The 27,367-nt window shown below is 41.2% G+C and overlaps 1 protein-coding gene across 4 annotated transcripts in view; it reads left to right on the forward strand.

Annotated features, from left to right (window-relative positions):
* The window catches only part of LARGE1 (LARGE xylosyl- and glucuronyltransferase 1), a 277,081-nt gene extending 250,223 nt beyond the window's left edge, over positions 1-26,858 (forward strand). For all 4 annotated transcript variants that reach the window (XM_062602676.1, XM_062602675.1, XM_062602678.1 and 1 more), the window contains 5 exons: positions 2,525-2,688; positions 6,965-7,243; positions 15,362-15,508; positions 19,883-20,078; positions 23,679-26,858. In XM_062602676.1, coding sequence (XP_062458660.1) covers positions 2,525-2,688; positions 6,965-7,243; positions 15,362-15,508; positions 19,883-20,078; positions 23,679-23,876 — 984 coding nt within the window. In that variant the 3' untranslated portion in view covers positions 23,877-26,858. The remainder of the gene's footprint in view (positions 1-2,524; positions 2,689-6,964; positions 7,244-15,361; positions 15,509-19,882; positions 20,079-23,678) is intronic.
* The last annotated feature ends 509 nt before the right edge of the window (positions 26,859-27,367 follow it).

The following is a 27,367-nucleotide window of genomic DNA, read 5'->3' on the forward strand; positions in this document are numbered from 1 at the left end:
AGAGGAGGGTGCTAAGGGCAGAGGCTAGGGTAGATAAGCAGCACATCATGCACATGGTTCTTCTGGGGAATGCTCTCTCCAAGGGTGGGTTGTGTTTCAACTCTTCTCCTAAGAGAAGAGGTGAGACATGGCCATCACTTGGGTCCACCGCTACATGGGGTACTGAGCATGAGTCATGCGAAGTGCCAGTGAGAACTTTGCAGACCATCAGCATAACTGCAGGCTCAGAAAAAGTGTGACAGGACAGAGATAAAATCCTGACCCTACAAGATGCAGAGGAAAGAGCAAGACTTCTCCTGCCCTGTAGCAGAAGGGATCTTCTGCTGTTTGCTGCTCTCCTTCACCTCCATCACCAACTCTGTGACTTGGTGAGTTTCACCATCTGGGGCCTCTAAGAAGCTGTGTCTCCTCCTCCCACCCAGGGCTCTGTAGATTGCAAAGCCATAATTTAGCCCCAAATGTTACTGTTTAACTCATAATTAAGTATTTATATCCTCTTAGCTTGCAACCCAGATGTAATCTGATAGTCATTCAGTGACTGCCTGATTAATAGCTGTTGTGTAATTACAAAATTCTAGCCTGGTCATTTATATATACAGCAGGATAGTAAGGTATCCCTGAAATGTGCTTTGCTATTGTCTTAACCATTTAAACTTCAATTATCTCCTTGATAATTCACTTAAGGTCATACTAGTATCTCTTTTCAAGGAAGAAATAGAAAGATGCAATAGTCTTTCTAATCACTGTTGTAATTATTGGGTTTAATTCAATTACTGTTTGAATGTGACTTGGAAAAGAAAGTACAGGCTCAGCTGAATGACAGTTTGTGAAGTAGAATCAATGAAACTCCAGGAATGTGGAAAAGAACTCCCGATTTCTATTCCACCAAAAGAGATCTTGATTTCAATAGAAGTTTTGCCTGAGTAAAGATTTGTCAAGATTTGGACTCTTGTCTTTCTAAAAGCAGTCTCTCTTCAGGGATGTTTTAAGATCTGTGCAGAACAAAAGCACAGAAGAATGAGAGCCTGATCCAAAACTCTTTGAAATCAAAGGAGATACTTCCATTATTCAAAAGAAGATTATAGAGTGATGTACAGGAAAATATCAGGAATTATTCCATCAGCCTTCACAGGAAAACATTCATCTGTAAGCATTATTCTTGGTGGCAATCATTATGCTTATAGTTCCAAGAACAACAGCTCTTCTACAGTATTAGAACAAGAAATGTCTACTTTTTTTTTTTTCTTTTGAAGGTAAGGAAACTGTTACTTCAACTCGTCCTGAACAGGACAAAAAGAAGAGATTTTTAAATAGAAATAAATGTCTGTAATTCAGTAATCTGTTTGTTGCATGAAATGCTTTTGAAGTGCACTGTGATTTTTATCAAAACTTGTAAGATTTCCATTAAATTAATCTTTTTCTTATTTACTGATAAATATACAATTGTATTCTTCTTATAGGATGCTTTCTAAAAATGAAATCTAAAAACACCTTTATTAATAACATACATTTCAGAGCAATACAGACAGAACTCTATTTGACCTGTTAAGACCATATGTTATTTTCATCTTCATTACATTTTATAGTACATTTTACAGCAGATATGATTGATTTTTCCTTTTAAATAATCTAGCTGGATGTTTTCTTTGAAATAATACACTTCAGGGATGGAACTAGGCAGCTGCATCGACCTTTGGTCAGTTTTTCTCTTCCTCATTTCCTCAGAGCTAAACTTTTATTCTCTTAAAGCTACAGGTCTAAGTGACTCAGGATTGAATTGCTCTGAGATGCCCATTTTAACTTTGAAGGGGCTTGGTTTCCAAGGGAGAGAAAACAATACCTGTTCTCTGCTAATCTGCCATCCTTTGGATTTCTCAAACTAGGTATCCAGAAGCATAAATGCCATTAGAAGTGTAGGCTTAATTCTGCAGCTGAAAGAATATTTTCATTGCAAAATTGAACTGGTGCAGATACATAAATCTCAAGAGATAGAATAATGATCAGTTAAAGATGTTTCTTGCAGCTGTCTGTCCACGCTGCTGGCAGCAGTTACTATTCTCCAACAGAGGCAGCAGAATGCGAATTGCTCAGTCCAGGGCATACAAGCTTAATGTGCTGCTGAGTTTTGTCTACTGAAGCTGTATGTCTACGAGTAGTTTGAAACACTGCTTCTAGTAAGGAATAACATCATGCACCACATTGGAGTGTTAGCTCTGAAACTTGGGATTGATTATGAAACTTTAATCGTTCACTGTTTCATTTCTGGTCTGGATGTTGAAGGTATGTAATGCAGATAATACATATGATATCTAGACCATAAGACAATGTCTTATGTCTGCCTTATCAGTTTAATTACAAGTGCTTTCTGCTTGTCTCTTGTCCAGTGACTTGCAGGAGCAATGCTACTCTGCATGTTCCGCTTCCGCTCCCCATTGCAACATGCTGCACGATGCCAACTTCATTCTTTCTGATTTACTAAAATAATTACAGAGAATTTATCTTTATGTCCACTCTCTCCTTACAGCTCCAGAAACAGCTGTCTGAGCTGGATGAGGATGACTTATGCTATGAATTTCGTCGAGAACGTTTCACCGTCCATCGCACTCATTTGTATTTTCTACACTATGAATATGAGCCTGCTTCAGACAATACTGATGTAACACTGGTGGCTCAACTTTCAATGGACAGGTAGGGAAAACCTCTTGTTCACCTGAAAGCACGACACAATATTTTCTCACAGAGAAATCCAACTGTATAATGCTTTGGGGAGAAAAAAGACTCACTTCTATAGAAACTTGGATGTCATATTGTAAGACCTTTCTTGAATTAGGAGTAGCATGGGTAAACATCTGAATGCAGACATTCAGACTTCAGCTCTGCAGTGCACACACGAGTATGGGTAGAGTTCATGAGAGGCTGAATACTAGAACTGCAGGGGTTGTTACCTGTATTAGGAGTTACGAAGGGGTTTTTAGAAAAAGCAGGAGTTGTTTGTAATAGGGTTAGGCAAGCAGTTGTAGCTGATGAGGATTTTACACTCTTTATTTCCTCATTAGACATTTGCTTTCATTGCTCTTTTCCTTGCAGAAAAGCTCAATTGCTGATTTTTCTTACAGTGAAAATCAAAACTAAACATTTTAGTTTCAAATTGGGAAGTTGAAAATTAAACTCTTTTTTAATGCACTAGTGTGAAACATAAGATCTTTTGAGTGGAGTCACTGTGTTTTTATACAAATGTTGATTTTCAGAATAACATTTCTATTTTAATTCTTCTGAACTTTATGTTCTGGTCTAAAGTGAAATTTTTGCTTGTATTTCACTTGGGAAAATATGAAAATTTTCACCTGCATCTTTCTGATTCCTACCATTGCAATTAGTTGTCGTTTTTCAGAAGCCCTGGATAAGCCAAACTTATGAAATTTTGAATTGTCAGTCTCCTTTTTCCTTCTGTTCCTCAGTTTTAATCTGGACCAACCTTTGTAGTTACTGGTATGAGAATGGGTTACAAACCAGGTCAGATCTCCTTGAATATTGGCTAGGAAATGATATTTCATTTAGCATAGCACACACAGAATACAACAAACATGATCCGTGAATGCCACCACTGCTACACTAGCAGAAGGTCAGCAATATTCCAGGAGGGTCAGAGAAAATCAGATCAACAAAACATTAACAGCCTGTTTTAAAATAAACATGAACGAATGAGGGCTATTCTCTTTGGCCAGTGCCTCAGCACTGCAGCCTGCACGTTGTGTTATGATTTGCTCTGCACATCAGTGTCTGTTCTGTTGATTTTGAATTGAGGAAACATTTCTTAAGTGTTCACAAACCTTTGAGTAAAAAACTAAAGAAATAAATTAAGCCAGGCCCTGAGCGAGTGCCACAGTAAATTAGTAAAGCTGGTGTGTGCACATGGTATACTTTCCCCCCAGAATTTAATTCAAAAGGATGAGCTGGGGCTCAGTGCTCATTCACTGGCACTGATGCAAAGTTTGAGCATCTGTTTCCCTTTCTAGATTCTCACTGGGGCACATGTATTTATTGATAGACAAGACCACACATTTTTATTCAGGAAGAACAGGCATCCTGATACGTGCAGGAAGAATCTGAAAAATTTTCCCTGCTTCTTTGGTGTGTTACTCTAAATTATTGATTTGAGTTGGAAATACCTTTCAGCTAAAATCAATGAATAATACCATACCAAAGAACTGTTTAGCTGCTTTGTTTTCTTTCACATCTTTCAGATACTTTTTTTTTTCTCTTCTTTAAACCACTTTTATTAAACTCCTCCAGCGTAGCTGTAGACATTTAAGAATTGTGTCTCAGATGTAAGATGGCATGTACATAAACAATGTGCTATATGCTGCATTCCTGCATTGTTCTTTCAAATTATCATCCAAGATGAGGAAAGGCAAAAAAACAACTCCTGGTTTCTCCAATTATAGTCCTGTTGGATATGAGACTGACATGACTGTTGTGACAGGCTTGTATTTGCCTATGCTTGAGGAATGGAAGAGGGGAATGAGGTTTAGGAGCTAAAACATTAATTTCTTTAGGTAGAAGTTTTGAGACCAACCTCATTCAGTGCTGTTCATTACTGGTTAATTGTCACCTTTTATACTGATACGACATTTTCTTGAATAATGGCTTGGTTGCATTGCTGTGTGTTTCATGCTTCTTTTGGCTAGGCAGCCTTTTTTAAAGGCATGGCATGTACCTGGGATTGAGAAAGCAGAGTGGGAGTTACAAAAATAGGAGACTGGGATGTGGACAGGAAAGACATGATTATCGTTACACCACTTGACATGTGGGCGAGAACGAGTAGTAAATTGGTTGAGTATTCTTAAGAAAAGTGAAAACAAAAAACCTAACAAAGTAACTGAATTTCATGAAAATTCACTTGGCTGAAACAGATCTGTAAAAAATTTACCGACTAAATGATGACCTCATTATTATGCAGTACAGCAGTACATTTATTTTCTCTGGAGTCCTTAAGAGGATGCATTCCTCAAGACCGCTAACAAAATCGAAATTACTCGGTCGTGTTGTGCTTAGAAACTCATAATTCTGAGCTTTATGGTGAGTGAGACTATTGTAACAACCTACAGAGGGTAGATTATCGAGCACCCACCCAGCAGTCCCTGCATCAAACTCATGGAAGTGGAGCCTGTCAATGAGCACCCTGCAGCAAAATGGAGTATTCTGAAGGGCACTAAGCTGTCCAGCTGGAAATTTATACCAGCAAAACCCAGTTTCCACTTAACCATCGTGAAAAGCTTTGCAAGCATTATCAGGTGCGCCATTTAGATAAGTTATGTATGCCATTTGTCTGTTGCATGGAGTCCTTGAAAGGCATTTTGCTGCATTTCTTGCTAGGCAAGTATTCCGTTTTTTAAAGGCTGCCCCTAAATCTGAGTGCTGATAAAGTGGAATCTCCTGCTTAATAGGTTTCCAGTAGCTTGGAAAAAGGAAATAAAAAAAGTATTTTTCCATATTTATTATTTGTACAGTCAAAAGCCTAAAGCCTTCGCACACTTTTTAGATCTTTTTTATTGATTTGTGTTTGTAGTTTGGCTGTATGTTTCAGGCTGATAATAACCTTTGTTTCAATAATAGATAAAAAGAAAATAATGTACCAGGTGTAGACTAGCAAAGGTAATATCTCATATCGAAGAAAAATGATTGTATCGTCTTGGATGTCATCACGATCATTCAGAAATGCAGGAAAAAAGCTATTAATGTTAAGTCGGAATGTGTGTTTGCTGGTATATCATTCCTTTCTGCTGCAAAGCTTAGATAGTCGGAGGGGAAATTATTTTCTCTGATTACAATGATGCAGAAAAGTTTTCTTGTATTCTGTATAAATATTCATAGGAACAATCTAGTAATGTGGATTTGGAAGGGAGAGAAGATAATCATGTTGCATAGTCTACTCTTCCTAATTTTTAATAGAATATCTGACTGGGCTGCATAGGTTCATTTCCCTTTGTATTAACTCAAGAGGCTTTCTAATCAATCCTTGCTGTATTTTTGGGTGGCATATCTTAATCTCTAGGTAATTTTCTATAAATTACCCAAAGTGCCTAAAAGATTTTGACCAGCCTGGGTTTGATTTACATTTCTGTGTGAGATCTTTTGTTGTCATTTTCATCAATAGTATTGTAACTGCTGGAAGTTTTAAGAAATACACATCGATGCAACCTGTTCTGAAAATGATTTAATGACATTGGAGATACTTCTAGAGCATATACAAATTAGTAGCTTAAACGATGGTTTTGTCTGAAATGTTATTTTGATGTTCCACAGTAATGGTCTCTCCTTCCTTCTCTCCTTACTCGCTACACACAGTAGATCCCACTTTTACCCTTTGTCTGACAGTGAGGCTTCTTCTAGTCTATGCAAATGTCTATATTCCCTTGACCTGTTGTTTTTAACATCTTTCAAGATCCGACTAACTGCCTCGAAAAATTCTGGGGAAGGTTTTCCTAAATAGGAGGTAAAATGATTTGTGTGTCTGTACATCTTTCTCTTCCACAAGAGTACTGTAGTATGCTGTAAGTAGATCCTCATAGATAGAGCCCTATAACTGCTCAAAGCTCGCATCAGATGAAGTCGTATCATCCATGTGGGTTTTCCTGCAGCATCAGCACTTAATGCAGCAAGGATGGTGTTGATTTCACCTAGCTTTAGGTATCTAAGTTGTGTTTGTGTGTATCTAAGCTAGGGCCATCTCTAGGTTTCCTTGTATTCAGTGGAGAGAAGCAGGCATATCTAGGGTGCCACCCATGTGTCTAGAAGGAGACATCAACTTACATGAGGTTAACTGTGGTGTAGAAATACTCATCGCTTTCCACAGCATATGAAGTGACTCTCACTTAGAGACAGATACCTGCATTGATGAACCCAGGCAAAGGGCCCCGGACAGGAAGACAGCTTTTTCTTATTCTCACCCTTCCTCTTTCAGGCTCCAGATGCTTGAAGCCATCTGCAAACACTGGGAAGGTCCAATCAGCCTGGCACTCTATCTTTCTGATGCAGAAGCCCAGCAATTTCTGCGCTACGCCCAGGGCTCAGAAGTACTTATGAGCCGCCACAATGTTGGCTATCATATCGTGTACAAGGAGGGCCAGTTCTATCCTGTGAATCTGCTAAGGAATGTGGCCATGAAGCATATCAGCACACCATACATGTTTCTGTCCGACATCGACTTCTTGCCCATGTATGGACTCTACGAGTACCTCAGGTAAATGACCAGTGGAGAAATTCCCACTATCACACGCATTTTTAGCCCCTCCACACCCCATCCTTCTCATACATTCCCAAAACAATGCAATTTGAGCAGAACTGGAAGAGGCAACTGGTAGATGTTTAAGTGCCTAGCAAGCTGCAAGAGTTTTTAGGGTAAAAGGCTGTAACTGGAAGGAAAGCAGTACAGTTATGAAAGAAAATCTTGGGTCTAAATGTGAGCCCTGTTAGCCATAAGAGTAATTCCCTCAGAGCAGCAGAAGAATCAATTTGAAAATTGAACTGGACTAAGTGTTATTAAATGTGCAAGAGCATCGTGTATTAGCAGAGATGTGAACTGGGCAATTTGCCTAAAAATCTGTGGTTCTTAATGTCAGTGACAGAAAAAACACATTCAGAGCATTACTGAACTTACTGTACTCTGACACTCTTAATCCAGTTCTGTAACTTGAAAAGAGGGAGCTAGTCTAACCAGCTCAGAAATATGACTGCAGTGCCAGCAACTGTCAGGGCAAAATGGTTAGCATAAGGAAACTGGGAAGAGTAACCTCAGTGTGTATTGCATTATAATGAATGTGAGCAGGTTAGGCTGAGCAAGCTACAGACCTCTGATCCATTAACTGGGCTTTTTTTAATAAAGACCTTTTTCCCCTGCAGAGGCTGGTCATTTGACGCCAACACATAGAGCAAGGATGACACCCTGTGGCCATACAGGAGGATTTCAGTTCCTTAGTTCAGACCACTTTGCTTGTCGTCTCTGTTCTAATTCGGCAAAAGTTGATCAAAATGTTCCCGTGAGGTGATACTTTTCAGTCCATAGGTCCCAGGTTCTGGAGTGTAAAGGGAAATATGCATTCTGGTACAGTAAGCTTATGGAGGAATTCCTTTGTTTCAGGCTTAACAATTTAGTAAGCAGCTTCTCACTTCTCCCTCATATGGAGAATTAATTGCCTTTTTTAATGTCTGTGTCCATGTACACCGTTAAATTCGCTGTTGAGAGAGATGTAGAGTAGGTTCCAGGGATACCGTATAGCAGCCTTCCAGAACCTAAAGGGGGCCTATAAAAAAGGATGGAGACAAACTTTTAGCAGGGCCTGTTGTGATAGTACAAGGGTTTTTAATGAAAAGAGCTGACATAAGCAAGAAATTTTTTACAATGGGATTGGTGAAACACTGGCAGAGGTTGTCCAGCGAGGTGGTAGATGCCCCATCCCTGTAAACATTCAGGGTCAGGTTGGACAGGCCTCTGAGCAACCTGGTGTAGTTGCAGATGTTCCTGCTTACTGCAGGGTCCCTTCCAAACCAAACTATTCTATGATTCTATGGCTTTAAAGACACTGTTTTTGATAATATGACTGAAGTTTTCTCACACTGTGTCAGCTTGTTTCCCGCTTAATTTAAGGATATTTCTTTTTGACCTGTGATGTCAGGACTCCAAAGTAATTCTGTCCCTTCCACACATTAGTTGTCTCAGGGTATATGTAGGGACAGTTGTTGTTAGCTTCTCTGTTCTTCAATGTTAGTGTTGCGTATTGTTACACTTTTCCAGATTGATGCTGGACACAGTAAGGATGGCATCTGTTGATACTGGCATGTAGTACTAAAAAAGCAGCTCATTCCTTCATGCTGCTTCACAGTGCATTTACGGGAGCCAGCACTGAAAGGAAGAAAAACATAGACAAAATGATGGACCACAACGTGCTTGAGATATTACAACCATAGAAATAATTCTTGTATGGTAATAACACATCAGAGAACTAAATGTACAGTGACACCACTGATTGGTGCTGTTTCAGAAATAAAAAAAAAACAACACAGATTCACACTGAAAGCTCTTGCATCCAAGATGTGTTACTCTACCAGCATTTTGTGACTCCCGTACCACCTTTAATCTGTGAGTCTCAGTTGCCTGGGAATATTGAAATTACTAATCTGATACTGCCAACGTTTGAAAAAGGGGTTGGAGGTTTTTCTGCATGTGTTCTAGAGGCTTTTGTTGCTTTTTCAGTAATAGTTTTCCTAAGCAAAGCAGCAGGGAGGTGCAGTGAGAATATTTTAAATACAGATAGCCTGTATCTTTCTTCATTGTCTGTTACCACTGCCTCTGCAAGTAGCTGATTAGTGCTATCTATCTGAGTGGCAGTGATTGTTTATTAGAGAGATGTACAAACGTTTTCATCTTCATTTCCTCAAATAGAGTAACCAGAAACAAACAGAAATAGTGTGGTTTTTCAGGGTATTGCTTTGTACGATGAACTAGACAAGTCCCTCTCACTGCAAGTTTGCTTATTTATATATATATATTGTATGTTGTGTCTCTGCAGACAATATATTCTCAGAAAGAAAGAAATTTTGTGAAACATTTTCACAATATTTTGAAGGTATTGTTTGTGAAAGTTTACAGCCAGTTTAAAAAAAAAAAAAAAGGTGGTCCCTCTAGTTCTCTGTTGCTAACACTTAGATTTTTGCTAATTGAGCTTTTCACAGCTGCTAAGTAAGACCATTTTAATGCTTTTAATCTCCATCAAACCGCCTCCCTTACTCTTTTGTGAGGTACTAAAGGAATGTATCATTTCAAGACTTCCTGTTTAGGAAACTCAGACACTTTCATGGTCTGGCTGAGTGGAAGTCTTTTGTCACCATCCCTCATTAGTTACTAAGGTCATCTTGTCATTGCCCCAGTGGTAAAAGCTCTTTCTGGTTGCTACAAGTAAGGTGTGTGGGTCATTCTAAAGATTCTTCTAAGACAGAATAACTAGACAGGCTGCTTATCTACAGTTGTCACAGCTAGCATTAAAGTTCTTCCTTGACACATTTTGTGTAAAATATGGCCTTCACTTCCAGTGACACATTTAGCATGATTGGGTCCTGGCATCCAGTCTTTAACCACAGGTTTTATACCTGTCCCTGCAGCATTAGTTGTGAAGTATTTCTGGTTTTTCTTCAGCACTTCATGTAGTGTCTCTTGGTTTTTATTTGTCAGATGCCTTTGTAGGCTATGCAGTCATTGCTTTTGCAGAGAGAAGGAACTTTATAAGGATATGAATTCAACACTGGAGTGACAGCTCTCCAGTTCTTACCACAAACTCTGTGACTGCTGTATTCCTTGATCTCGTGCTAACCACTTACTGAGTCCTGATGGTGGAAGTTGATTTGAATTAGTGGACTTTTATCTTTTCCCCTGAATTCAGTGCTTTAGGATAAGGTTGCTAACCTTTCTGTGTTTGAGCTTCTCTACCCTCCAGAAATGGCCATGATATTACTATCTGCCCCTATAATGATGAAAATTCTGTGTGAATTTTTGGAAAGGATTATGGAGTTGAAAAGATTGACACCAATATGCTGGAGTTCATTTAACTGGTGAGGAGACCCATGATTTAAGATTCATTTCTTCAAAGCTTTGCAAAAAATAGGGTTGATTAGTAGATTTAGAAATTTAACCTAACCTTCACTGTGTCAGAATGTCATACATCAGGTCTGAACACAAAGATGCCTGGGAAACGGTTTCCTGGACAACACTAGCAAAGAGAAAGCTCTTCATAAAACCATGTATCTTATTTTGGGGTTTGGGGGAAAAGGACAGATAAAGGAAAAAGGATACTGAATCAATATTACTGAATCCAAAAGCCAGCCTTCATTAGGATAGTGCAGGAATTAAACAGTTTACCCAGTGTTAGTTTGCAGAATAGCCTGGAAATTTTCCTATTCCCGGTTTACCCAGTGTTAGTTTGCAGAATAACCTGGAAATTTTCCTATTCCAAGTACCACAAAACCAGTCAACCAGCAAATGGCACATCCACAGAAAACAGGATAAAAAAAGTCACCCCATGGAAATGGAAAAATAGCTTTGCTTCGAATAAGAAGAGGTTGTATTTTCAGCTGTTTGGTTGAGGAGCAGACCATCAGCCAAGTCACCAGGAGAAAATGGAAGGTGTTCATCTATCAAATCCTCCTGCCATTATTACATTTTACATGACCTCTTTCGTCTTTTGTCACTCAGGTTGAACATCTATATGTCAGCACTGCTTCCTTCTTCCCCTTACATTAGTTCTTTATGTCATATAGTCCACATCAAAGGCAGGCTATACTACTCGGAGGTCAGTGCTGCTGGACTTCTTCACTGAGCATATCTCAAGTCCCAGCTCAGTTTTGAACCCCTCCACTTTGACCTGCCTGACATGCAACTTAGATGCTTAACATATCTCTTGAAAATATTTCTGCAGAGATTATCCCACTCTTTTCTTTCACTGTTGAAGTACCTCTACCAGTTCTCTGTGTTTGTATCTATTACAAGCATCTTGCTTTCGGACCTCTGCTTCTCTCCACTTACCTATCTTTTCATGTTGACCTTTGACAGTACAAATGATTTCATCCTTTTGTATCAGTTTATTCCCTCTTCCTTTTGTTTGTCTTCATGATGGTACTGTCATCTATTTTTTCCAACAGTTTTGCCATTGATACCTATATTAAATTTGCAGATGACAACAGTAGGGAGCATGCAGAAAGGATTATTGATACCCACATTGGTTTTGTGCTTGTATCCCATATCTTACAAAATTAGTCACATTCAACACTAGCTTCAGCACAGCTTGCTCTGTCTGACAGTCTCTGCTGTTACCCTTCCTTGATACCTGTCCTGGGTTCAGCTGTAGCAGTTATTTTTCTTCCTAGTAGCTGGTGCAGTGCTGTGTTTTGGTTTCAGTCTGAGAACAATGCTAATAACACACTGATGTTTTAACTGTTGCTAAGTAATGCTTATGCTGGTCAAGGACTTTTCAGTCTCATGCTCTACCTGTGAGAAGGGCACAAGAAGCCAGGAGTGAGCACAGCCAGGACACCTGACCCAACCTAGCCAAAGGGATATTCCATACCACAGCACATCATGCCCAGTATATAAACTGGGGGGAGTCACCCAGAAGGGACTGGTCGCTGCTTGGTTTGGGCTGGGTATCAGTCAGTGAGTGGTGAGCAATTATATTGTGCATCACCTGTGGTTTCTGAGCTTTCATTTCTTCTCTTGTTTCCTATTGTTATTGCTGGTATTCTTTCTATTACCACTATACTTTATTGTAGTTACTGGACTGTTCTCATCTCAACCCATGGGGTTTACATTCTTCTATTCTCCTCCCCATGCCTCCTGGGGCTGGAGGAAATGGAGGGATGAGTGAACTGCTGTGTGGTGGTCCTGAGTTACCAGCTGGGTTTAAACCACAACAGTACCTGTACCTGGTTCAGCTTTGTTCAGCTTCAGACTATGAACACTGCTGGACAGGATTGTCTCTTCCTTCTTGACAGTGCCAAGCACATCAAGGACTTCATTTTTGCCTGGGACTTTTGAGCTCCCCATCAAACAAAGAGACAGTAACAGCCATAAATGGAAGCTGCTATTTCCTTGCAGAGCCCAAAGGGTGAGCATCACTGCAAATGTTACTTGCTCCTTCCTAGAACTGAATCCCCAAAGCTTCACCACTCAAGTCTGATAGATTGCAGAGATCAGAAAGCCTGAGATGTTGAAAGAGAAACTATGTCAGTGTCCCCTGCTCTCAGAGAAGGTGTGAAGGGGGAGAAACATTAACAGCATCATAAAGACTAGATGCTGGCACTACTCAATGATTCTGGAAGGTCATGGAGGCTGACTATGAAGGAGTGGTGAGAGAGAAGGTAGTGAAGAAAGTACAAAAAAGTTATAAGATGCTGTTAAAATCCTTCAGTTGTGAAAAGTTTACTGGAATGTAGCATGGCTTCTTTAAACAATGCAAACTTTACAGTAAGGTGCTGAGAACAGACTTCTTTTTATAGAACAGGACTATAGGGTGGTGTGAATTCTCTGAACTTCAGGATTTATTAAATAGCCCTGCTCCTCTTCTTTTTCTCTGATAGCAATATAAATGAATTTTAGATATTCTGGGCCAAGAAAAGTGGTTTGTTTGGTTCTTCTGTTATTATGACAGTGAACCCAATTCCTTCATTTTATAACGCTGCAGAGCTTTTGCTGCTTGTCAACATTGTCCTTGATTGCTTGTTGCAGTAACATAAAAATCAGGACAGTGAGTCCTGTTAAAGGGAACTGACTTTGACAAGGAGAGAGAGGCATATTTCTCGTATGAAATATGAAGATAATGAAAGGAAAATTGAGACAGAGTTATTTCTAATGACAAGCATAGTAAAATTTAGTTTGGGGGTGGAAAAGTAACTTCTTTTTCTTTGGGTTTTAGTTTGTTAGGAAAGAACAGGCTGAATACCTCTGGCAGGCAGGCCATAAGATCACCAATTCCTGGCTCCATGACTGGTGTCAGAGTCAGAATGTTGGGGGTTTTGACCATGGGTTAGTTTTTACAGCACCAGGCCTGCAGGCAGCAGATGGGGTATGCCTGTCCCAAAGTGGGAAAAGGATTTTAGCCCAGGAGCTGGCAGGGCTTATAGAAAGGGCTTCAAACTAGTTTCAAAGGGGGAAAGGGATAACACCAGGCACACTAGACGTGATCTAGGGGATAGCGTGCTGCTGTTGGAGTCCACATCCACAGGGCAATTTAAATGCATTTATGCCAATACCCACAGTGTGGGTGACAAACAGGAGGAGCTGGAAGCCATTGTGCAGCAGGGAAATCATGACATAATCGCCATCACAGAAATGTGGTGGAATGCTTCACATGATTGGAGTGCTGCAATGGGAGGCTACAGGCTCTTCAGAAGGGATAGGCAAGGAAAAAAGAGGTGGTGGGGTTGTGTTGTCTGTCAGGGAGTGCATCGACTGCCTTGAGCTCAATGCTGTGAGTGAGAATGCCGAATGTTTGTGGGTAAAGATCAGGGGGAGGCCAACCAAGCAAATATCCAAGCAAATAGGAGTCTCTTATAGACCACCCAGCCAGGATAAAGCTATGGATAAAGTATTCTTCAAACAAGTAGAAGTTTCATCATCCCTTGCCCTTGTTCTCTTGGAGGCCTTAGTCTGCCAGATGTTTGCTGGAAGTACAACACAGAAGAGAAGAAACAATCTAGGAGGTTCTTGGAGGGTGTGTAAAATAACTTCCTGACCCAGCTGGTTAGTGAGCCAACTAGGGAAGATGCCTGGCTAGATCTGCTCTTCACAGAGAAGGACTGGTGGGTGATGTGATGGTTGGAGACCATCTTGGGCAAAGCAGTCATGAAATGATTCTATTTTCAATCCTTGGAAAAATCAGGAAGAAGGTCAGCAAAACCTCCCCCTTAGATTTCCAGAGGGCTGACTGGCCTGTTTAGGATGGTGCTTAGCATATTTCCTTTGGAAACATTACTGAAGGACAAAGGGTCCAGGAAGGCTGGACACTCTTCGAGAATGAAATCCTTATGGCACAGGAGCAGGCAGTCCCTATGTACTGGAAACCAAACCAGCGAGAAAGAGACCAGCCTGGCTGACCAAGGAGATATTGCTTGAACTCATGAAAAAAAAGAGAACTTACCACCTGTGGAAGAAGGGACTGTCACCCCATGAAAAGTACAAGGATGTTAGGTTATATAGAAAGTTTGACAGGCGAAGGCACAGATGGAACTAAATTTGGGCACTGCTATAAAAGATAATAAAAAGTACTTTTACAAATAATAGTGTTCATGAGAGCAAATATCTGGTCTATAGTAATGTTAAGGTAACACTCCCCTTGCAGGACAGACAGAGCTCTAAAGCAGAGGTAAAAAGCAAGTATGATGGCACAGCTTAGCACAGAGAAGAACTAGACTGAGGTGCAGTCAAACTTTCCAGCTCCTCATCTTGTGAAATCCCACTGAATCCTGAATAAATCCCATTTTTTTTAGAGCTGCATTGACTAAGCAGCTCTTTCCCATATATGTATTAATATTCAGCTATGTTTCTCTCAAAGGGGTGGTCAGTTGGCTGTGCTTAGAGTGCTAGTTTAGTCCTGTGCACCCCTGAACATGCAGTGCATCATTGATCAGTCAAACACACAAGTTCTTTTTGAACTCTGTCGTTCTTCCTGCTCAAAAGTAGCACCTGTGGGAAAAATACAGGCTATAGTTACATTTATGGTATCAAACTGCCCATTCTCTGTGCTTTATTTTGAAAAGCCAAGCGATTTGCTCTGTTTACAATTTTCCTGCTTTATTTGTTGTTTCTCTTTGCCAGGAAGTCCGTCATCCAGCTCGACCTGGCTAACACCAAGAAAGCTCTGATTGTACCTGCTTTTGAGACCCTACGCTACCGCCTGTCCTTCCCCAAGTCAAAAGCAGAGCTGCTCTCTATGCTGGACATGGGAACCCTCTTCACTTTCAGGTAGTGGAAAGTACTTTTGTTGAATGTGTGATCATGATCTCTAAAGAGATCCCTCATGTGACCAAAAATAATTTTTCTCTGCTGGTTTGTTCACTTCCTTACTGAGTTATGGGAAAAAACAAATGCAGGCTTGCCATGTGCTCTTTCAAAGTGTGGAACAGCTGCTTAGATAGCTAGAGTTTCTCAATGCAGAGGTAAAAGTGTACTCTGACTAGAAGCTGAGAAGTGAGGAACACCTAAATTTGGAGCTCCTCTCTGAAGCAGGCACCTTTTATGGCTGTGAACAAGTCCCTTCTATTATCTGCCAGACTCTTTGGTTTTAAAATGCAACTACCAGTGTTAACTGTCTCTTGGGTGTGTGTGGGGTAAGGTCTGATTAGCAGACATTTGTAAAGCATCGCAGTGATGGGAAGAGTACAATATGGCCTTATGATGTTGCACAGAGAGGGGGCTTAGGAGATGTGCGTTCTCTTCCCAGCTCCACTACTGCCCTGCTGGGAGGTGGTACACGAATCAGTTCATTTTCTTACATCTCTGTTCTCCATCTCTGAAATGCAGGTAACAATGTTCACCTCTCCTTTTTACAGTATTTTGAGATCTAGAGATAAAAACTCTGAAAAAGCTAGGTATTATCCATGTCCAGTGGAGCTCTGTATCACCTTTCCTATCCTTCTCTTTATAGCTTTCCTCACACTCCCATTGTGTGTATCACACACCTCTTTTTGCAGCAGCCACCCTTCCCTCATTTGGCCGCATAGCAAACACCCTGGTGAGCCTGAAAACAATCCTGACACTGCCTCTACCAGTGACCGACTTGAAATAGAAACTTGAGGCATGCCTCTCTCTGGAAAATTACTTAAGAATACTGATAAAGCAAGAGCCATTCACTCTTCCATCATTCTTTAACAGTCAAAGACATACAAATTAACAAGAGATTTGTTGACAGAGCGACTATGTTCTATGAAATGACTGTTTCCCCCATAGCTGAAAGAAAAATATCCTTCCAGTGGAAAATAACACCCTCAGGATTTTCAGATGCTGCATTCCACCAACAATCAAATTTTCAACTTGCACAGCACTGGGCTTCCACTACAGATTTTATCCTCAAGCTATACAGCATGTTGGCATGTTACGTACACAGACAGATTTGCATGTCCTTTCTTAAGTCTCACTTAGGCAAAACTGTCTTTAACATCATTGGGAGTTTTGCCAAAGCAAGGTTAAATAAGAACTGAAGGACATGCGGTCTGTAGCTGGTGTTCTTATTAATGTAGGACACAATTTGCAAATGCTTCCCAAGTTTGCTTTGGCTCATTTCATTGCTCAAATCTATCAACAGCCACAAAGCAGCTGTGATCTGGGCTGAGAATTTCCACCTCCACGTTCAAGGTGCTGTAATAACGCTGCAATTTGAGGCTGAGCGGGTGGGAGTGAGTTGGGGAGGGCTGCTGTGGCAGTGATTGCTGAAAGTGCCTGCAGCATCCCAGTCCCTCGTGCCACATGGTAGATTACAATCTTTTCCTCACTGAAATTGCTTTTGCCACCTCTTTTCCAAATGGTGACCTTTCCTAGCTCTGGGCAGCTAAGAAGTACAAAAAGGTTCTCAATTACATCCCCCAGTCACCATCAGGAGAAAAGGGAAGATGTGAGCATCTGTGGCTTGCAAGGTGTGCTGTGTGGAAACCCTCCACAGAAGCAGGTTGCTCTGTGCCAGCTTCCTAGCTTTGTTTAAGATGAAACATTTGATCAAAGCGGTGGGTATGTTTTTTTCCAGTTGTTTTCCATAAACCATAGAAAACAAATTCATCAGCACTTTCCTGAGGTCAGATTACTTTTTTGGATTTGCCAAAATTGCCAGTGGTAGTGAAAGATACATTGTTCACAATTTTCAGGAAGTTCTGGGAGTCAGTGAGTGCAGCCTTAAAATTTGATGAATATTTAAATCTTGAGTGACAAGGGCCTGAGCAGGAAAATCAGATTTATTAATTTGTCCTGTGAGATGGAAGACCAGTGCAGACAGTGAACCACGTCCCACGGCTGCATCTCTGAGAGTAAAGTCTGTTGGAAATTACTCGCTCTTTTATAGTAACTTCCTCTGTATGGACACCCATGTAATGGTCTCTGCATATCTTACTGTGCAGTACATGTCATTTAATGATCAGCCATTTGCCATGATCCACCTCCAGCAGATTATATGTGTGTATGTATATATGTAGACTTGTCTGTATTGTATGTACAGATACTTATGGAATCCTGAACCCTCACAATTCTTGTTTCTGGTCTAATTATTCCTTTAGAATTAATGTGCACACACCTCATTTGAGCAACATGTACTCATTTTTCTCTTCATCCTGACCTTAGCCATCCTTTTGTCTTCCTCTTTCCCTGCAGTACATCTGTCACTCTGAAGAGGCAAGTCGATCATCTCTGGTATTATTTTGTTTGGTATAATCAGGTCTATTCCTTCCTTTCTACTTTGTTTCATCTCTTCAATCTCATTTCCGTATTTTCCCCTCCCTGTCTCTTCCCAATTTTTTTTCCCTGCTGGTCAGCTCCCTCGACTCACAGTGATTATACCTGAGCTTCTGTAGCAGCTTACACTGATATCCCTAAACATGGTGGAAAGAAATTGCTGGGTTTTATGGCTGGCATCCTGTTTAAATCAGTTGGAGTGTTACTAGAACAACAGCAGCACTTGACTGCTTCTCTGCAGGGATCTCTCAATTAACTGAAGTTTGTACGGGGCTTTGAAGATACAAATCACTTTGGAAGTGTTTAGTAGTCATTATTATTATTGCCATAATTAATTTCAAAATGCTGGAGGTAGGATTTTGGAAGATAAAGCATCCTCCACAATCCCATATAATTTTAAACCCCACATTGTGATAATATTTTTTTTTCTGGCATAGATAGCTTTCCATTAGTGACTAGGTGGGTTACCCACTCGTTTCCAAGAGACCAAGAAAAGAGGTAGGCTTTTTGGAGATGATTGCAAAGGGCATTAAGCATTGTAAGCATCTTTGTGAATTTGGCACTCTCTTCTAATAATCTCTGGAGAATTAATTCACCGTTATTTTCTTTTCATACAGAAGGACTGTTTTCCCAGGTCCTTGAGCCAGATAACTGAAAGTGATGCAACCTGTTTACAGTTTAGAAATGCAGCCTTCGAAGGGCCATACATAACTTGGGACCCTGCTGCTATACTAATTATTCTACCTTCCTGACTGCCCCTGAACAAGAGTAGTCAACACCTCTGTTTTTCCTGTTACAAGCCATACAAATATACAGTCCTAGTGAAAACTCCTGGGTGTGATTTTGCATCCCTGCTTTTAGGAATGACTCCCAGTGTTACGAGAATTTCTGGGGTTGAAACATTACCTCAGGTCCTAATTCTGAAAAGATTTAATGCTCGAATCGCAACACTTCTAGTGCAAATCATCCCTGTGAATTCAGTGTACCTTACATTATGAATTGGCAGGGTGTTTGTTTTGCCTCTTCTGTTACACGTCTCTGAGCACTGTAGTACAGATGGCCAGCTATGCCTTTCTTTCATTATTTAATCTATACATCTGCAGAAAGAACCCGTCTCATTGATTTTTGGAAAGTGTAAGAAGAAGAAGTGGGTGAGAGAGTCATTGACCCTGGCACTAATGGGGTGCATTCAAGCTGTGCTTGGAAGAGACCTGCTGTGACCTAAACAAGATTAGCGAAGTATAAAAGGATCTTTTTCTGTAAATCAAATTGATTACCTTACTAAGGATCACATGGGTACTCCCCACAGTGTAGAAAGCACAATAGAAAGCTTTTATGTAATATTTTACTTATTCATTTAATTATGCACTTTGGCTCCCGCCATCATAATCACAGTAACTAATAAAACAGAACATCTATCCGGAGCTGCAGGTGTCTCTCATACAAATTAAAAAATTGCATATAAAACAAATAGTGAATGTCAGTGTAGTGTAGAAGGAAATAGCTAATTTTAGGGACCTTATCTGAGCTGCAGACTTTCACACTGATTTTAAAGCACTGATACAGCTACTTGGTTGCTAGGTACAAGCCACAGCACTTTGTAGTGCAGATGAGCTGCCTGCGTACTTTGTAATTGTTTCTCACATTAGCATTAGGTAGTGTTTTCACACTATCCTTCACCAACTAGATGCGTTTAAGCATTGAGTACATAGAGGCTCTGGGAAGCGTGCTGGAAATAGTCCTAGAAATTGCCTCCGCTCTGTCTTAAAAATGATGATGTGAACTGTATGCTAATGTCCTTATTTCTGAGCGTTTCATCTAACAAGTAACATTTTGTTGCCTCGCCAAGATGCATTCTATCTAATTGCCTCCCCGCATCCGTGCCATTTATGTCTGTTTAAGGTATCACGTCTGGACGAAAGGGCATGCGCCAACGAACTTTGCCAAGTGGCGAACAGCCACCACCCCCTACCGTGTCGAGTGGGAAGCAGACTTTGAGCCATACGTTGTTGTGAGGAAGGACTGCCCAGAGTATGACAGGAGGTTTGTTGGATTTGGCTGGAACAAAGTAGCTCACATCATGGAACTGGATGCACAGGTGAGGAGACGGCGCCTGCATATCTCACCCAGCGGCTAGGCAGGAGGGTTGTTAAAATGAAATCAGTGCTCTGTAGAAAGGCTTCAGGCTTTGCATCACCAAAGTACTCATCTGGCCTTATTGAGCTCCTGAATGAGTGCCTCTTGAGTTGGGAACACTCAGCTTAGTCCTTGTCAAGCATTAGAAGCAGAGCTAAGCCTAAGTGAGTTTAATTGTCAGTACTGAGAAAGTTGTTTTGAAGTGGCACAGTCCCTGCAGTGTCCACCTCCTGCCCAGCAGTGTGCCTGAGCACTGCAGCACATATTGCGAGTCGTATAACCTGCTAGGGGATCCGCAGACTTAGCTGGAAGTTTTTTCAGTTAAACTGGGGTTAGTGAGTCCCAGATGCTAATTTAGAATTCAAAAAGCAATCTCAAATTGAATCCAAGGCAAGCTTCTTCCATTTCTGGCCTGAATTTGCAGCGCATCTCTGCAAAGCCAAGGACTTTGCATTTCAAAAGTCTCTGGCTGTGGAGCAGCCTCTAGAGGATCTAGCTACTTGATCCTTGGGCTACCTCCCTTTTGTATCTGTGACTTGGGATGAAGTTGTTGGGCAAAATATTTAAGAGTAAGGATGATGCAGAGAAAGCTTGAGAGTCTCAGATTAGCACTAGAGCTCTCAGTCCCTGTCACTGACCTAGATCTTAGGGTCTGGCAGTGACTATGGCTCCATGAGAGCCTGGTGCTGCTACTCCTTACTGAAATGGCAGGGTTTGCATCTCACTACTGCCCTTGAATGTGAAGCTAACAATATAATGTGGTAATCAGCAGTATTTGTTACAGCATTTCTTTATAGTTTGGGATTTGTTTGGGGGGGGTTTGTTTGGTTTCAAACCTAGTTTTTGAAATAGTAACATTTCATGCTAACCAAAAAACATGGGGTTTGGCCATCTATATCCTCCTATGGTAGCTTCTGCTATGAATCTGGAAGAGAGCTGATCCTTCTCTGCTCAACTCTTAACAGTTTATGTGAAGCAGAGCAGCACAAGGCATACAGTAAGATACTGGGAAATTGCATCTGAGGTGTGGGCTATTTGTGTGCAGGCATGTTTGTGGGAGGCATATTTTCTACTGCTTACAAAACCACATGGTCACCTTGTGCTGGCAGCCATTTGCCCTGTTTGTAGAAGGGCATTCCCAAGGAATTTGTACCTACTTATGTTGTGAAAAAAAATTATGGCAGACTAGAAAAAAAAGGCCCCTTATATTATCATTAATAATAACACTTCGCTCTGCTATAGCACTTTAATTTTTCAATGCACTTTCCAAACACTAATCATTTAACCATCAGTTGTGGAGAGTGCTAGGGTAATGATATATTATTTGTTAATCTGGGTAACAAGGCTTTATGTTCCCACTGGCAGCTCTCATCTAGCACTCACAATTTAACTCTTCCGTTCAGAGATGTTTGCCCAGCACACAGATTTGCACGTGAGAAAATGGAACATTTTGCAAAGTTGTTCATCATGCAGATATTTTAAAAAGCCATTGAGTTGGAGCTAACTCTGGGGAATTGGTTTTCTCACTCTTCCAGCCTTAGAAACATTCTCACATTGAAAAGAAGCTTAATTTCCATCATGGGTAGCAACATGGATGTTGGCCTGTTCTCCCACAGAATCAGCCTGGAGAGGATCTGGAATCACATAGCTACATCCCCGTATGGCATTCCTCTGCTTCAGGGTGTCCACGGATCAGGTTGCTGCCAGCCACTTGGCTGGTTTCATTACCAGCAGGCAGAGGAGCTTCTCAATTGAATTATTTCACTGCTCCTCACAACTGCAGTGTCTGTCAAGAGGACTGTTTCATTTTCCTTACCAAGGGCCTGTGCCACTGCCATCCTTCAGAGCAGCACACTGTGACAAAATAAGCATCATTATTATTCTGGAGGCATGTAGATGTCCACAGAGCTGGATGCTGTCCAAACACATCGATAATGACAGCGTTCATCTAAAGAATTTATAACCTGTGAGTTAGGCACAGAGGTTCCTGCAAGTGCATTGCTTTGTCCATAAATGTTTATATGTAATAGAGTAGGATCATTAGGAAGCCTTTCCCTGTTCGTCTAGTGACTGTGGAACTAGACTGTGAGCATCCCTTTTGCCAGGACGCTAGCCCAGCATCTTTCAAAGAGGCTTATTAGCAGTAGACTCATACAAGTTTTTGGAAGGCTGTAGGTGCCTGAAGGATTTTCAGAAGGATGGGAGCATTGCTGTGCTGGACAGTTTACACTACAGAGCATAGACAGTCCCTGAACTGCAGGATTACGGACTTGAGATGCAAACAGAGAGCAAAGATTGTAGGAGGGGAATGGGTCTTTCTCTGCAGCTTCAGCTCTGTTAGTTTTAAGGTCTTGTAAAGACATATTTTATAGTTTGTAGTTTATCAGCTCTCCTCACTCCATCATGACAGCCTTTTATTTTGCATTTAGCTCCCCATTAATTCCAAGTGTTTTCCAGCTAAATAAGTTCTGCCTGTGAGCATCATGATTATTTTGCTCTTGCTGTACATTCATCACCCCAAACAGAAACTCAGAGGGGCCTATTCCCATATATGACAGCATTGTAATCTGGCACAAAGATTTGCTACTTCAGCACTGTCTGGCAGGGAAGAGGCATTCCCATAATAAGAAAGGAGCAGCCATACAGCTGCATCTGCTCCTAGCTGTCTAGTACATGCTGCTGTTTCATAGGTGTCTCTGGGAAGGTACTGCAGCCTTAGCTATACTTCAGGGTCACCAGTATCACTGCCTGAGTTGGGATATAGCTCCACATTTCATTCTGCTCACTTTTTTCCATTTTATTTGGGCTTTATTTTGAGCTGTGTTGCTTAAACACTTGGTTTCTGGTAGCATTGTAACCCAGCAGCTTTCAGTCTTTTCTGGGTTGATCATGTTTGTTCCACTAACAGCTTCCCTGGGCAGCCTGTTCCGGTGCCTCACCACTCTCACAGTAAAGGATTTCTTCCTAATATCTAACCTAAATCTCCCCTGTTTAAGTTTGAACCTATTACCCCTTGTCCTGTCACCATAGTCCCTGCTGACAAGACCCTCCACATCATCCCTATAGGCCCCCTTCAGGTACTGGAAGGCTGCTATGAGGTCTCCACACAGCTTCACTTCTCCAGGCTGCACAGCCCCAACTTTCTCAGCCTATCTTCATACGGGAGGTTCTCCAGTCCCCTGATCATTGTTGTGTCCCTCCTCTGGACTTGCTCCAACAGCTCCATGTTCTTATGTTGGGGACACCAGAACTGAAAACAGTGCTCCAGGTGAGGTCTCACAAGAGCAGAGTAGAGGGCCTTCAGGCCTGCCTTTTGTACCATTTCCCCATTATTTGGCTTATATGGAGTAAAATATTTAAAATATAAAGTATATCTTTCATAAAACCAAGCAAAATCAACTTTAAAAAGAAGGCTTATTTGTCTTATCTGTATGAGTTTGTAATTTCTGAGACTCACACTGCACTATTGTGTGACGGAGCATGTATGACTGTGGAGGTATGGCAGAGATGTGTCGCAGGGGGGCTCGGGGACATCCTCACAGCCAGTGTCTTTCTCCCCCAGGAGTACGAGTTCACGGTGCTGCCCAATGCCTACATGATCCACATGCCGCACGCCCCCAGCTTCGACATCACCAAGTTTCGCTCCAACAAGCAATACCGCATTTGTCTCAAGACCCTGAAGGAGGAGTTCCAGCAGGATATGTCACGCCACTACGGCTTTGCAGCCCTCAAATATCTCACGGCAGAGAGCAACAGCTAGCACAGCAGAGCCCGTGTGAGGGAAATAGGGACACCGGAGGGAGGAGCCGCTCAATGTTTGGGGTCTTCAAACTTCGAACTGAGAAATACTTTCTGGTTTTATATCATACTTGGCAGTTCTAACAGTAGAAATTTGAAGTGAGATGTCTTCGAACTATGCTCATTCGTCTCTTCCCCGACTACCCCAGGCCTTTCAGCTTTAGCATTCATGACGTGTCAGCGAGAGGAGCCGGCCACGCGCCCGCCATGCCGACTGGAGCTGGGGACTGGGCTGGGGCTGGGAAAGCACTCTTGCTCTGTTAACTGCAGAGCAAAGACAGACCTTAAGAATATAGGATTTCATGTTGCTATTTAATAACTTGACATGCTTTTTATCTGTAAAGGAAGATCTTCGGGTCGCTGTCCTGTGAATTTCAAATCTGCACTACTCTAAAAGGGAACTCTCACCTGTGAACTTTCACAGGGGCCCTGTTACCATGGATGACCTTGTTAATGCAGGATGAGCCAAAGGTCTGAATTAGCCTTGAAAACAAAGGGGACGCTTCTATAGTACTGCACTCCAGGGAAGGTGTGTTAACTGGCTTAGATGTATACATGATACCAGTTGGTCTTCTACTCTCAAATTAGTTGTTTTATCAGGAAAATTCCCTATACCCCACCCCGCCTTTTCCCCAGTCCTAAATGCTGCTCCTTTCCTTGCCAAGGAAATGTCTCCCTTGTGTTTCTTTCCCATCTTCAGTTCTGGTGGTCCCATAAAGAAGACGAGTAGGCTCTGCCAGAACATGAACAAAACTTGTCAGTGTAAGGTTTGTTTTCACCAGAGCAACTTGTTCGTGTGTGTCTCACAAAATAAAGGGCCTGGCTGAAACTCTTTATCCTTTTTTAGGCAAGAATTGGATTTTGCCTATGAGGCACATTGTGCCGGGGGGGATATTGATTTGTAGGCTTATTTCAGTGCATGCCCATCTGTGAAGGCATTGGGCCTTGGGCTTTAAGTGGATTTCTCTGATGAGAAGGGAATATAAACACAGCAACTAGTAGCCTTGGTGCTCTCCTGCTGCCTGCTGCAAGGTCTCAGAACTACTTCGTTAAAGGAGTTTATAATTAAACGGAGCAGAACTGTTAGGAATAAACTCCCCATTCGAGGGGGAGAAAAGAATGTGTTGGGAAATCTGAGTGTGAGTGTTTGCTTGAACGTGGGCTGGTCAAGTTCACAACTTTGGTACACACAGGAATATGCTGGTGGGCGGACAGGAAACCTAACAAGCAAAATGCAGAAAACAAGACACTGGACTTTTTACCATTTTCTTTATTCTTCAGTATTAATGTTGTGTTTACATGGGATGCAGAGATGAGGTTTAATGCACTACCCCTTGCAGGGCTATTTGTAATTTCTGTTGCAATGTTAATAGAGAAAGCAGAAACAACTCAGTGAGAAATGTGTCTGTCTCCTTACCCCAGATCCCCATATAACCACGGTACCAATACCACTGCCTGAGTTGGGAAATGGATCCACATTGTGTTCTGCTCAGTTTTTTCCCCTTTTGTTTTTCAGCCACTGGACCTTCTACTTTTCCTCCCCACCTCCTCTCTCTAGGGCTTGGTTTTATTTCTAACCTGACATTTCGTGAGAGCTTTCTGTTACAGTGGAAACCACGTGGTTAAACCAGACATTTAAACTACAAATATCAGTTCATCATGCTGTGTATATGTAAGAAAAGCCAAAAAAGGCAACTTTGACAAGAAATAAAAAGGGGCGGGAGGCTGTGTGTAATTTTCACTTTTTCCCCTGGGAGTGTTGGCTGCATAAGAATACATCACTGCATAATTTTCCAAAGTGCTTCTCTTCTGTTCTTAATGGCTTTGTGGAAAGATTTACATAAAAAAAAAAATGGGAAGAGCTGGGAAGAAGTGAAATGAGTGCTCAGTCCTGGCTAAAATATGTTCTCTTAAAAACACCAAAATCTTAACTACCTATGACCTATATTACTCACCATTAAGGGCCAAAGTCGCTGTGCATATTGAGAATGAGAACCCTGTAGCACAGGGGCCTGTTCATTAGCTAATGTGCAGAAGGATGTCAAAAGTTGATCCTGAGAGAGCCTAACACCAGTTGTCCCTACATAAAATCTCCAATCAGAGCTTCAGAGTGACCATCATTATGTTTCATATATATTAGAAACTTTCATTTCCAGATGTATGTTTTTCCTTGGCTTAACAATGTTGCCCAAGGGTGGACTGGATTGTCCTGCAGCAGCATAACCTGTAGCATGGGCCTCTATGTTGTTTTGATGTGCCATTATCAACATGAACATTATTTTCTCCTCAGTGGTCATGAGATGATGTAGATGGGGGGGAACAGGGAGATAATCATTTGCTATTTGCCTGTCTGCATAGCAAGTCATGGAACGTTCTGGGTAGGCTTAGGTGTGCTGGCTGGTGTAACCAGCTCAAAGATTGCTAGTAGGTTCGAAGAGCCCCTTTTTTTTACCTTTATAGACACTGTACTGACTTGTATCTGTCACGTCGTGTTGGTCTATGTGGTTCATAATTAGGGAAGTGTGAGGCTTGGGTTTTTTTAACACATTTCAGCCATTTTACATGATAGCAAATTAGAATTACGTATCTGTCTGTAACTGCCAGGGCTCCTCCAATACCACGAAAAAATCACCACTGACAACAACAGAAGTCCCCAACTCAGTTATAACACTGACTGTCTTCCAGTCCTCTGCTGTAGTAACTATTTGATAGCAACTTTGTTACTTAATTCTCAGTTTTCTCCTGAAATCTTCAAGAAATATCAGATAAACCTGGTAACTTAATGCCTTTGATTTATTGATTTGTTCCACCAACTTCTCTCTTGAGTCTTCAATCTCCTTATCTTTAGTATTTGGAAAGTGTGAGTCTTTCATTTAGTTTTCACTCCAGCACCCTCCCTGGTGAAGACTGATGCAAATAAATCATTTAGATTCTTGGCAATGTCCTTATTGTCTTTAATTGTTTCTTCTACTTACTATTTGGGGTGGCCTTCCAGTTATGTCCGGTTTTCTGCTTTTGGTGTACTGAGCAAATGTGTATTTTCAGTTTTAACTTCCTACGATTTGCTCTTCAGATTCCCTCTTAGTTTGCTCAAACTCCATCTTAACTATTACATACTTTCTTTTCAGGTTTACAAAATTCTGATTTCCATTCTCTAAAGTTTTCTTATTTGGCCTGAATAACTTCTAAAATTTCCAGTTTAGTCATACCAGCATTTCCTTGTCCTCATCTTCCATTTATCTGAGGGGATACCATACACCATGGCCATTGATAAGCCTTTTCCATTTTCAGTCTGAGGATTTCAGTTTTTCTTTTCTTTTTATTTAGGGCTACTGGTTCTTTAAAAGGAAAAAGGGGTTTTGTTTTAAATTTTTTATATCAAACATCAGCCTATTATTGTAGGTTTGTATTTTCCTCTTTACCTTTCCTAAATGCTGCCCTTTTTCTGGTCAA

The sequence above is a fragment of the Pezoporus occidentalis genome, unplaced genomic scaffold (assembly GCF_034315485.1).
Source record: "Pezoporus occidentalis ecotype Australia unplaced genomic scaffold, CSIRO_AGI_Poc_V1 ctg78, whole genome shotgun sequence".
Classification (NCBI taxonomy): domain Eukaryota; kingdom Metazoa; phylum Chordata; class Aves; order Psittaciformes; family Psittacidae; genus Pezoporus; species Pezoporus occidentalis.